At 44.2% G+C, this 12,179-nt stretch overlaps 3 protein-coding genes across 3 annotated transcripts in view; all 3 read right to left on the reverse strand.

Moving 5' to 3' along the window:
* Nucleotides 1-1,678: 1,678 nt before the first annotated feature.
* Nucleotides 1,679-3,863, reverse strand: ppp1r3g (protein phosphatase 1 regulatory subunit 3G). Its single transcript, XM_038732929.1, has one exon. The coding sequence runs from the start codon at nt 3,764-3,766 to the stop codon at nt 2,948-2,950; it is 819 nt and encodes a 272-aa protein (XP_038588857.1). The 5' UTR covers nt 3,767-3,863; the 3' UTR covers nt 1,679-2,947.
* A 3,441-nt stretch (nt 3,864-7,304) lies between these two features.
* Nucleotides 7,305-10,678, reverse strand: LOC119885786 (protein IQ-DOMAIN 14-like). The gene is made up of 2 exons (XM_038696050.1): nt 10,636-10,678; nt 7,305-8,344 (listed from the first exon to the last, which is right to left on the reverse strand). Exons 1-2 carry the CDS (start codon nt 10,676-10,678, stop codon nt 7,305-7,307), a joined length of 1,083 nt encoding a protein of 360 aa, XP_038551978.1.
* LOC119913628 (cytochrome b5) overlaps nt 10,512-12,179 on the reverse strand; it is a 10,984-nt gene continuing 9,316 nt past the window's right edge. Inside the window, exon 5 of the mRNA XM_038732930.1 lies at nt 10,512-12,179. This exon is cut by the window's right edge and continues 306 nt beyond it. The gene's annotated coding sequence lies outside the window, so the exon portion shown is untranslated.

Consider the following 12,179-nt stretch of genomic DNA (forward strand, 5'->3'; position numbering starts at 1 on the left):
ACCTGTGCTGTTACTGTTTGTGTTAAACACAGTTTCTGTTTTAATGGACCAGGATTACACAAAATCCACTTGTCTTTTCAATCTTGTCTAAAAAACATCCTCTCTCTTTTGCCCCTGTTCAGTCTTTCAGTAAACGTGAGTGTAAACACGCTGTTTGGAGGATAGGACCTCCTCCAGCGCTTCAGTGCAGTAGTTGGCCCCGCCAAATAAATACACCGCTAACCGCTAACTACCGTCATCATCTGGCTCCGCCTAATGCAGCGGTCCAGAGCTTCTGTACTAACGCTGGAGGTGTAAACACCAACACGCCAAGCTTCCCGTCCGTGCACAGTCCGCTAATAGGACGGCTAGCTGCACAGCTAACCGAGCTAACTAGCTATTGTTAGCAGTAGTTAGCGGCTAAAGTAACAAACAAAATCACCAAAACTTGAGGCAGAGCAGCTGAAAGACATCAGAGGGAAAATATTTACCTTCATAACAATAAAAGCACTTTCTGCGAGACATACTGGAAACCCTCCAGCTCAACTAACCTCTGATCCAGTTTCACCAAAACCAGAGAATAAAGTTCTGTATTGTTTTTTTTTTCACAGTAATCAGTGAGGTGCAGTCTCACATAGCCTGATCTCCACATCGATGCCGAGCTTTGCCAGCTACTTCCTGCCCCTCAGGAAGCTTCCAGATGTTGGCCAATCAGAATAAAGTGGGCTTTCAGGGAAGGGGGGGACTTAAAGAGACAATAGCTAAAAAAGAGGTGGTGAAGAAGGTGAAAGAGGAGCAGTGGACGGGATTAAACAATAAAGCACCATAAAATATTTTCTAGTAGAAACCCAAAATTCAAATGAGCAGAATATGGGACCTTTAAGATGATTTATATGATGTATGACGTACTTTGCTGGAAGATTTGAGCATCCCAGGCACAGGAGTGGGATGGAACAGTGGTTTGGTGTGAGATACCCGGGTTCAATTCCTCATTGGGACGTCCACCATTGTGTCCCTGAGCAAGACACTTAACCCCTCGTTGCTCCAGAGGCGTGCGACCTCTGACATGTAGAGCAACTGTAAGTCTCTTTGGATAAAAGCGTCGGCTAAATGTAATTTAATGTAAAGGAACAGACCTGGAGTCAGACCTGAAACCTTGGACCTGGTTGTGGTTGAATCTTGTCTGCTGTGCGTCTTCAGTCACCCACTTCCTCCCGCGTCCTGTTTCACAAAGAGAAGACTGTGTCTGTTTCTTGTGTTTCATGAGCGGGCCGGCGTTCCACCGCAGAACTGAACCGTCTGAGCCCGTGGATCAAACGTCCTCACATCTGTTTCCGGGAACTTCAGTGAAGGATTGTTCTGTAAACCTGTGTGCTGGAGCTAAAGAGGTCAGTAAAGTTGTTGTTTTATGTCTGCCTGACATGTAGCGAGGATGTGAGTCTTGTATTGTTAAGTGTCAGCAGTAAAATGTACCCAAGTATCCAAAGTAAACATTGTGATGAACAGTCCCTGTCTTAATGCATCAATAATCAAAACCAGAAACATCCGAGACTTCAGGGTTTATGATCTTTTCTCATGTTAAATATGAAACATGAATCTGTAAAGTGGTGATTCCACCTGTCAGATGGCAAAGAGGAAGAGTAGAAAGTAAATCTTTCACATATCAAAATGCAAAATTCAACACCACTGCAAATCCATGTCTTGGTTTGAAATCAGCTTTTATTGAACAAGATCACTTTGACAAAATCTTCCACTCAGCACAATTCTTTCTAAAATCTCTTTGTTGAAATAACTGCAGAATCTTTCCAAAATGAATGAACAGTTAATTTCCCCCAGGCGTTTTTTTTTTTATTCTGTTTTTGGCTGCAGGGTATGTTTCAGCATCATGAGACATCAAAGGATTTATCTGAACAACCAGATGTTGGAACACCTTAAAGAAAATCAGCTGACAGGCTGAATTAAAAGGTTTTTTTGGCTAAATTTAAAGGTCCATACTGGTTGTTTTGCATATTTTAGCAAAATCTATTTAAAGTACATCCAACAAACATCATAGATATCAATTTACAGACTACACAGCTGCATTTTATTCATTTTAATGTGCTTTATCTGCAGTTCAGGGAGCCACTGCTTCCCTGTTTATACTTCCTTAGAGGATAAAAATGAGTCTTGAAAGTTGTGTAATGTGAACATGAGGCAGTGCAGCGTTTTTCACAACAACCTGCACTCAAGCTGCATTAAAAAGCAACAATAATGTCACATTGATCAGAATGATGATCAGTGCCATGGATTAGCCTACAAGAGGAGTCTGCAAACTGACTTTTTTTAAACCGTAAGGGAATAAAACGAATGTGTAGTAAGAATCACTCTAAAGGTCTTTGACTGAAATCTGCATTTTAAAATTGGTAACAGAAATGTCAGATTAGACTAACGATTGGCAAACACGATCATTTGCAAATAAAAAGCGCTTTCATTGTGATCATTTCCGCTGACAGGGCTTTACAAAGCCAGATAAACAGCCCGGGAATTACCTCGACAAGCAGCTCCCCCGGTGCAGCCTTTAATTTGAGCACCATGGACATTTACATGAGGTTTTGTCCCAGTGATTAAGGCCTGCGAGGCTTTGTGTTTGTTTATTGTCCTTAATTATAGAGCTGAACATCTGTTTTTAGGTGTGTGGACTGAGGAAAGTGCAGAATCCAGGAGCAGCAGTGAGGCAGAGACACTTGTGGCTGTCAACAGGTCCAAAACATCCAGAAGGTTGTTGAAGTTAAAGTCCGGGGCTTCTGTTTCCTCAGAGAGACAAAGTCCATCGATCCAAGTGGAAGTTCAGAAACCCTTGTCTCAAGAAGACTCAGCACATAACAGAATATTCCGCAGCTGCATATCAAAGCATTTCTTTCAGCAGACGGGACTGGTGGAAAGCTTTAACGCGCAGATCTGTAGGTTTTACGCACGACACACGCGCCGGTCAGGTGGCGTGGAAAGCGGCGCTGACAAAGGTTGTGGTGCTGGGCATGCAGTGGTACCTGAGGGTGTAGTTCTGCTCCTCGTTGTTGTCCCAGAACTCCCCCTCCTCACTCTTCAGGTACACGGCCATGTGCACGGCCGAGCTGGGGTCCATGAAGGGCGGCGTGTACACGGTGAAGCTGAACCGCTCTCCCACAAAGCCCGGCTGGTCCGCGGCCACCGGCAGAGCCTGCGCGTCCACGTAGGAGAGCCAGTCGTTGAAGGTGTACCTCACTCCGACCTCTTTGTCGGTGCAGCTGGTGAAGACCCGGATCTGCCCCCGCAAGTCAAACTGGGTGATGGCGACCTTCTCCAGGCAGACGCGGAGGTGCTGGACTCTCCGCTCCACCTCACGGTTCTCCGGGAAGCAGGCGACCAGCCGGTCCGTGTCCAGACTGGACTTGAAGCTCTGGCACAGGTCGTTCAGCAAGTCCTGCTGCTGCGGCGGGAAGCTCTTGTGCCTGGACAGGACTTTACTGGGGATCTGCGGCTCCTCCAGCGAGCTGAAGTGCTTGACGCTGGCCAGGTTCAGCCCCATGGAGTCTGCGAACTTCACCCGCTTCCTCTCGATACTCCCAGAGACGCGGTCCAGGAGCGCCGCCGGGTAGGCGGGCAGGGACCTGGCTCTCCTCCTGTCTTTCATGAATCTCTCCAGATGAGAAGCGTCCACCTCGTCGTCCAGATCGCCCTCCTCCTCCTCCTCCTCGTGGCCGTTCTCCATGGCCTGCTCCGAGGAGGGCCACTCTGCCCCGGACTGGAGCTGGAGAGGTGAGCGGGACATCTCTGCCCGGGAGGCTGTCGCTGCAGGCCGGTCCGCAGTCCGCGGGAGTCCCGGTGCGGGGCAGCTTCTATAGTAGAGTAGAGACCCCCGCCCCCTCCAGAGGACAACGTGGTGACAACAGAGCGCGTGCAGAGTCACTCTGCAGCTGCTGGCAGAAGCACGCGCACCGTCACGAAGCATCAACTTTCACCTGTTTGCGTGCAGCGGAGCATCAAATAACTTTACAACAACAACAACAACATTAATGTGTGTTTAAATAAAGTTCCAATGTGACGCTCATTAACAAGCACGCATTGAAAATCCTGTTGAAGCACAGAGTACCAGCTGATAACACACACATCTTTCTCTCCACCTTCAGGAAATTACACAAACAATAAACCTGTACTTATCTTTAGTGATTCTCATGCAAAACAGTGATGGAGGTCAAATAAATATTGTTTGATAAACATTACCACAAAGAAAATGTAAGAAATAAAATAGTCTATTTACATGTAAAGTGGTTTGAACTCATTTCCATTAAAGTCTGCAAATCAGCGTCAAAATAAATAAATATTTACCCGTTTGTCTCTACAGGGCGTATAAATAAAGTTATGCTGCTGTGAAAGGCAGTTTCTAAGAATCACGTCACACACGTTCACGTTGTTACATAACGTGAACGTGGCTCCAACCAGTGCGTCACAGGCGGCCAGTAAACAAACACACGTCATGCTCTTTTTTTATTGACTTTATTGAGAACGTCAGGATACACACAACATATAAAGACATAAAGCGTTTCATTGTCCAGGGAAGATAATTTCAATGAAAAAGTCCAGGTTAAAGCACCAGCTTCAGTTCTTGAGTTGCAACATCAGTCACTTCCACGAGGTCATAAGTGTTGAGTTTAGTTCCTGTGAGCTTTGCAGTTTTTTGAATGTTTGATGGAGTCCATATATGCATCTATGTTTATTGTGAAGATGAAGTCATCATCTGGTTGCTGCTGTTTACATTCACCCCACAGACACATGTGTTCTGGGTGTGTATGTGTATAAATAACTGTATATATTGTTTTATTTTACTTTATATGTTACCATATTTTAATATAAGCCTACACTTAGTTATATGTTGTGTTTGTAGCATGAAGGAACTACAGATTTCGTTTCTCTGTGCAGCCTTGTGCTGTATGAGGACCAATAAACAACCTTGATCCTTCACAGGAAATTTGATTTGTTACAATAAATAAATAAATAGAGAAATAACAAGTAAAACAAAAAAGCTAAAAATTCACCATGCTCCATTATAACAGTACTAAAATATGAATAAAACAAATGTTTGTTAATAATAATGGTGGACGAAGTATTCAGATCCTTTACTGCAGTAAACGCACCAGCGGCATTGTGGGAGAGAGTTTTTCCTTTTCGCTTTCCGTCTTACATCTCACTGCTCATTTCATCGTGTACACACGCTGATGTTACTGATTCACTACACCCCACTGTGTGTTATGTTAATTACATGTTTTACTTATTGTAAATAAAAGTACCATTGCTGCAGCTTGTTCGCATTCGGGTCATTTATGTCAAGGTTTTTGACAAAGTACTAATACCACACTGTAAAAAGACTACGTCATAAAAGTACTGCATTGAAAAAGTTACTTATACTCAATGCAGAATGAAAAACATCCCGTGTGACTGTTAAACATTATCACTTCATCTAAAAGAAGGATTTTACTGTTTAATTCCGGTAATGATTATTTTCTCCACTGATCGATTGTAAAAACTCTGAAAATAGTGAAAATGTTGTCACAATTGCCCAAAGCGACGCCTTCACGATGCTTTTTCAGTCAGTTTAACCCTGAAAATGATTATAAATCCATTAAAATAACCAAAAAGAAAAGCAGCAAATCTTCACATGAAATGTTTTTACATTAAAAAAAACAACTTCAACGATCATCAAAGTATTTGCAGATTAAATTAGTAACTAATAAGTAACTGTGACGAACCAAACAATCAACCGATTAATGGAGGAAACAATCAGCTGATTGATCCGGAATGAAAACAATCATCAGATCAACAACTACATCCTGCTGTACATCAGTGATGAGCGACATACTTCCTCCTGCGCTGCTGGAAACATGGACGCCTCTAAAATCAATAACAGAAAGGTTTCTAACCTAAAGAACAAACGGGCGAGTTCAGAGAGTTCAGAGCAGAGGGAGCACAGATTTCTCTACACCCACTGAAAACAGCGAGATGATGCGTAACAGCGTCGTTTTGTGACAGAACTTTCACACGTTCATTCAGAAATTCACCCCGTCTGTGCTGCGCAGCTCTGAGCTGACGTTTGCGGCGTCCGTGGCCTGTGACCGGGAGCTGACGTCACCCAGCAAACAACAACACGGCTGCGTGGCGGTCAGTCTGCGCAGGTTTGAAATGAACTAATGTGAAACAAGAGCAAACTCAAACTTCACTCACAGTGTTTAGGTAAGGCTGCAGCAGAAGGTTAAAGGTTACTGAAGGTACAGGAGACGAGCCAGATGGGGCTGATGCTGTCACAACGTTACCTGGTGAGTGAAAGCAACAGAGACGTCATCATTAACGGAGCTGTAACAGCATGGTTGGTATGAGGGGGGCCACCAGGAATTTTCGGGCCCCATGACAAAAAACCCCAAATTGGACCCCCTCTGCCCAGAGCTGCCACTACTTCTCTAAGACTTAACTTTCTCATCAAAAGCTTTACATCCCTCTAATTAAAGTGTCTGGCTTCTTGCAGTTCAATACTAGCACAAAATTTACTGCTGGTGATTTGTACAAGTCTGCATACAGGATGCAGTTCACTATTTGCTTCTCAAATAAATTGCCCTTCATGATGGGAATAATAAAGTCTGTATCTATAGATGTCATTTAACGGCCATAATTCGATCTAAATAAACGCATCAAACTGGATTATTTTAATATAGTCTGTAACTTACATGCAGGCTGAGGTAAGCTGCTGTCCAGCATCCGGGACAGACAGGAAGGTGTTTTTTAATTTTATTCATTTCATAATGATCATTATGTGAGAAAATAATTTGTGTTTGAGTTTCTGTGATTTAGAAATATTTAATTTTCTATTTTGTTATGGTAAAAAGAGCAAGAGAGACAGAGGAATCCCCACAGACTCCCTGACATGATGCTAACTCATTAACACAGTGCTGCTCACCTTCTTCACTGGGACAGGGAGGCTGCAGTAATGGGCAGACTGGGCTGCTGCAGACTCATCTGTTAGTCTGCTAAAAGGGGCAGGGACAATGATTTAAAATTAATATCTTGCTAAAAGTTTCCCTGCACTGATTAAATGTTGATGAAATGTAGGCTAACACTAGTCTGCAGCTCGCTTCACTGTGGACCTTAAGCCAACAGGTTAACACCACTCACAGACTAAAGGCCGGCCACCTTTCTTACAGAAAGGTACAGATTGATGTCCTTTCCTTTGTCTTTCATTTTTTGAAAACCAGATTCAGTTTACTAGTCAGCATTGTGATCACTGTATTTCTGCCGCATCTACTGACTGCAACTAAACACTGTCACTGATAAGTGACAGTAAGGCAGGTTCGCTCTGGGACATGTCGCTCTAGGACGAGTTGCTCTGTGACGGGTCGCTCTGGGACGGGTCGCTCTGGGACGAGTCGCTCTGTGACGGGTCGCTCACTCTGTGGATGGGTCGCTCTGGGACGGGTCGCTCTGAGACGGGTCGCTCTGTGACGGGTCGCTCTGTGACGGGTCGCTCTGGGACGGGTCTCTCTGGGACAGGTCGCTCTGGGACGAGTCGCTCTGTGAGGGGTCGCTCTTGGACGAGTCGCTCTGGGACAGGTCGCTCTGGGACAGGTCGCTCTGTGATGGGTCGCTCTGGGACGAGTTGCTCTGTGATGGGTCGCTCTGGGACGGGTCGCTCTGGGACGGGTCGCTCGCTCTGATGGGTCGCTCTGGGACGAGTCGCTCTGTGAGGGGTCGCTCTTGGACGAGTCGCTCTGGGACGAGTCGCTCTGGGGCAGGTCGCTCTGGGACAGGTTGCTCTGGGACGAGTCGCTCTGTGATGGGTCGCTCTGGGACGAGTCGCTCTGGGACAGGTCGCTCTGGGACAGGTCGCTCTGGGACGAGTCGCTCTGTGAGGGGTCGCTCTTGGACGAGTCGCTCTGGGACGAGTCGCTCTGGGACAGGTCGCTCTGGGACAGGTCGCTCTGGGACAGGTCGCTCTGGGACGAGTCGCTCTGTGATGGGTTGCTCTGGGACGAGTCGCTCTGTGACGGGTCGCTCTGGGACGGGTCGCTCTGGGACGGGTCGCTCGCTCTGATGGGTCGCTCTGGGACGGTTCGCTCTGAGACGGGTCGCTCTGGGAGGGGTTGCTCGCTCTGGAACGGGTCGCTCGTTCTGGGGCGGTTCGCTCTGAGACGGGTCGCTCTGGGAGGGGTCGCTCTGGGAGGGGTCGCTCTGGAACGGGTCGCTCGTTCTGGGACGGTTCGCTCTGTGACGGGTCGCTCGCTCTGAGGGGCTAGTCGCTCTGGGACGGTTCGCTCTGAGACGGGTCGCTCGCTCTGGGACGGGTCGCTCTGGGGCGGGTTGCTCGCTCGGGAAAAAACACAGTATATTCACTACAAAAAAGTAGACTACACCACTGGTTCAGAGCTGTGTGAACATTCAACTAGAACTAAAAACACGTCCAGTAGATTAAATAAACTACGGAGACATTTAACAGCAGAGAAAATGATTTAACGTGACTTTTGCACACTGATTAACTGCAGTGTTGATGATAAATCATTTAATTCTTCTTGTTTTTGAACGGTGGTTATGTTGTTTGTTATCTTTTTTCCCCCCACTGCTGAGACCATTTAAAATCTCTACATGAATTTATGAAGATTCTAAAACAAATAAATATCTCATATTTGTTTTTCACTCAAAACCAGTAACCGGTGTCCAGTTTTCAAAAACATTGGTGGTGGCGACTTTTGAGCACTAGAGGGCAGCACCTCTCTGGTTTCTGGCCTTCAGCTGCATCAGTGAGAATTCAGACTGCACACACACATTAAGAAAATATTTAACCAACCTAAAAACACAGGTTTAAAGCAGCAGGAACAAAGACTTAAAGTAACACAAGTTTTAGAATAGAATCTGGAAACAATAAAAGGTAATTTAACTTTTATGAATGAATCAGACGGCATATACTTTAATTTTACTCCTTTCCTTTCTCCACATTTCTATTGTTGTGGAGCATCTTTATGTTTTTGGAAACGCTCTGCCGGCTCGTTAAACCGCTGAAAGTCTGGATTCGTGGCTGCAGCCTGATCTTCATATTCACCGTGAGTCTGACGGAGCTGCAGACTTTGTGTTTCTTCTGATAAAGCTGATAACCTCCAGCACAGTTTCTCACAGAGTCAACACAGTAACACACCTTCAGTGACATTTCAAAATAAAACTCTACTCAATGTTCCCTCATTTTGGATTAAAAGGTGAGGTTTAGGAGTCAAAAACACGACAGTCTTTTTCATAGAGGAAGTCATATGTTGAGTAATTCATCTCTGGAGTCTTTTCTCAGTAGGATCCAGTCAGAGTGTGATTTTATTTTGGTGGACTTCATGAACCTAACACACATTAAAAGAAATCCACAACTCTGCAATCTGCTGAAAGAAGCTAAAGTTAAGTGGCACTTTTGGAGCAGTTTCTTAGGAGTTCCTGGGTTTTGGTTCCGGTTCGGGCCTCTTTGATGCATAAAGCTTCGACACTGGTTTCAGGTGAAGTTATTTTCAAATATTTAAAAAACTACAGACACACAGTCCCCCAGTGGGAGGAGAGAAACAGCATGTAGCCAGTGTTTAGCAGTAACGGTCAGTCATGAACGAGTCATGACTTTGGGTCTCAGGTCGGGTTTGGATCTTAAAATCTGGCAGCACCAGTCTGATGGTCTTGGTCTGGGTTTCAGGCCCATGCCGAACTCTAAGTTGGTTCACATGTTGTCTTTCAGTGTGAATCAATAAGCAGTCCTATTAATTGATTCTGGATCAGCAGAGCTTAGCAGGGTTTTGGTTCTCCAGGGAGCAGCTCAACACAGAGACATCTTTTGGTTAAACTGCAGCCACGTTTGAACGTTGGATCAAGACAAACGGGGCGTTTTCCTGATAACATGTTTTCATTGATTATGAGCAGAATCACTGTGAAGTCTTTCAGCTGCTGTTCACTTTCACTACTGCGGCGTTCAGACATCCTGTTTTTCTGCAGGTCTGTTTCTTGAAAGTGAACTCACAGCTGGCCTTTGGGACCTGATCTACTGCAGTTTCCAAGGTCAAACAATAACTTTTCCTTCAGGTGCATCTCAAAAAATAAGAATATGGTGGAAAAGTTTATTTTCTTTCATGAAACTCTCACATATTCTAGATTCATTAAACACAAAGTGACATATTTCAACCCTTGTTTTTGTTTTAATCTTGATGATTACAGCTCACTGAAATCAAAACTCCAGTATCTGAAAACTATTAGACTTTTAGAATAAAAGACTTTATAATACAGAAACGCCGACCTGAGAAGAGCTTTAATCAGCTTATAAAGTCAAACACCTGCAAAAGGTTTCCCGAGCCGTTCATCTCTCAGGCTGGTTCTGCTGCTCGCAGTGAACTTTTCCACCACATTCTGTTTTAGAGATGCACCATGCTACCTGAGCAACCTCACCTGCTACAGAAGCTTGTGTGATATCAATCACTATCTGAACAGGCCCTGATCAGACCACGTGACGAGACAGTTGCTGTTTGTGGTGATTCTGTGAAACGCAGATTTATTTAGGAATGTGCAGCTCTGACAGGTGAACAGGTGAGAAAGCATCATCAGGGTGCAGAATCCCAAACTAACTGGCCGCATCTACCGGTTTACCTGCAGCTCCGAGAGAAACAGCTGCCAGGTTTGATCTCGACATGAAGGTTAAAACTGGTACAACTTTTAGTTTTCTGGGTTCAACATAACTTTTGTTTCAAGATCATTTCATTAACTATTTAGAAGCAGGTTCAAAATACACGTTTAAATGTTCATCCACAGGATTTGGCAGCAATCATCGTGCCTTTTTTAACACGCACGGCTAGTTCCAGTACTTTATTATCTTTTTTTTAATATTTTGCACCTCTTCTGTTGTTCTGTTTTTATTGTGCCCATTACAACTACAACAACTGAGTACGAGAATGATATAGGGATGCACCGATCTGATACCAACATGGGGTGGTGATGGTGCAGTGGATAAGACCCATGCCTTTGGTGTGAGAGACCCGGGTTTGAATGCACTGTGAGAAAGCAATGTGTAAGTTGCTTTGGTTAAATGAAAGAATGTAAATGTAATATAATATATTGGCCCGATACTGAATACTGAAATAGCTGGATTGGGTATCAGTGACAAAGAGGGTGATCTATTCAATTCAATTATGGAGGAAGATAAAAAGAGGGGGTCAGTAGTTTGGAGGTATTTCACGCTTGCTACACCAACAAGTCTGCAAAGCCAATGTTTCAAGAGGTGGTGGTAGCTCTACAAAATAAAACACAAGCAACTTAATTAAGCACCTCCAGAAGCTTCACGTTAAAGAACATGATTCCCAATACATTATTAATTTTATACTGGAAATAGTACTATAATACTCACCATCGGTGGATACCCAAAGCCCAGGTCTTGGTATCGGGACTCAAAAAGTCAGATCGGGGCTTTCCTAATAAACTGTACCTCGACTTTCACATAAATTCTCTTGAAACAAAAGTTTTGTGTAACTTCAGGAGTCAATAATGGAGTCAAGAGATCATTAATGACATGATGGCTAATGTGCACTTTTCTTTTAACCTTGTTAATTACTGGAACATTTGACCACTTCAGGCTTATAAAAAGACGCTCCCCTCTCGTTGAACAGCTCACGACCCGGAGTCCCAGCAGGTGATCACAGGTCAGAAAAGGTCAGGAAAGTCTGACTTCAGATGTAAATGCAGCTCAGTTAATGGTTGCTCAAAGCGTCACACAGGCGACAGAGTGACCAGATGATCGATTTACAAGTCATTTTCATTAATAAAAAGATAATCTGGTGCCTCTGCTGCCAACAGATTCACTGCAGAGATAAAGAAAGTTGAGACATTTTGAATAACCAAACGATCAAAAGCGGGAATTTGGGAAAGAATGTTAAAAGATATATGAATCCAAACACACCTGTACGTTTATACCAACACCCAGGTGGTTAAAAACTTCATACATTTCCTTCAAGACAGTCAGTCACATGACTGTAGTGACATCTTGGCGCTCTGTTAGCTGCTGATTATGAACTCATTTACATCCAGTTACAAAGATATAAAAACATGCAACAAATTATACATCCACTGTGTTTCTACAAGATTTCATATCATAAAGATTTTATAAAACATACATATTAAAAATGTCTTCATTAACAAAA

Source organism: Micropterus salmoides, unplaced genomic scaffold, assembly GCF_014851395.1.
Source record: "Micropterus salmoides isolate LMB-PRFRI ecotype aquatic unplaced genomic scaffold, ASM1485139v1 Ms_hic_scaffold_1, whole genome shotgun sequence".
In the NCBI taxonomy this organism is placed as follows: Eukaryota; Metazoa; Chordata; class Actinopteri; order Centrarchiformes; family Centrarchidae; genus Micropterus; species Micropterus salmoides.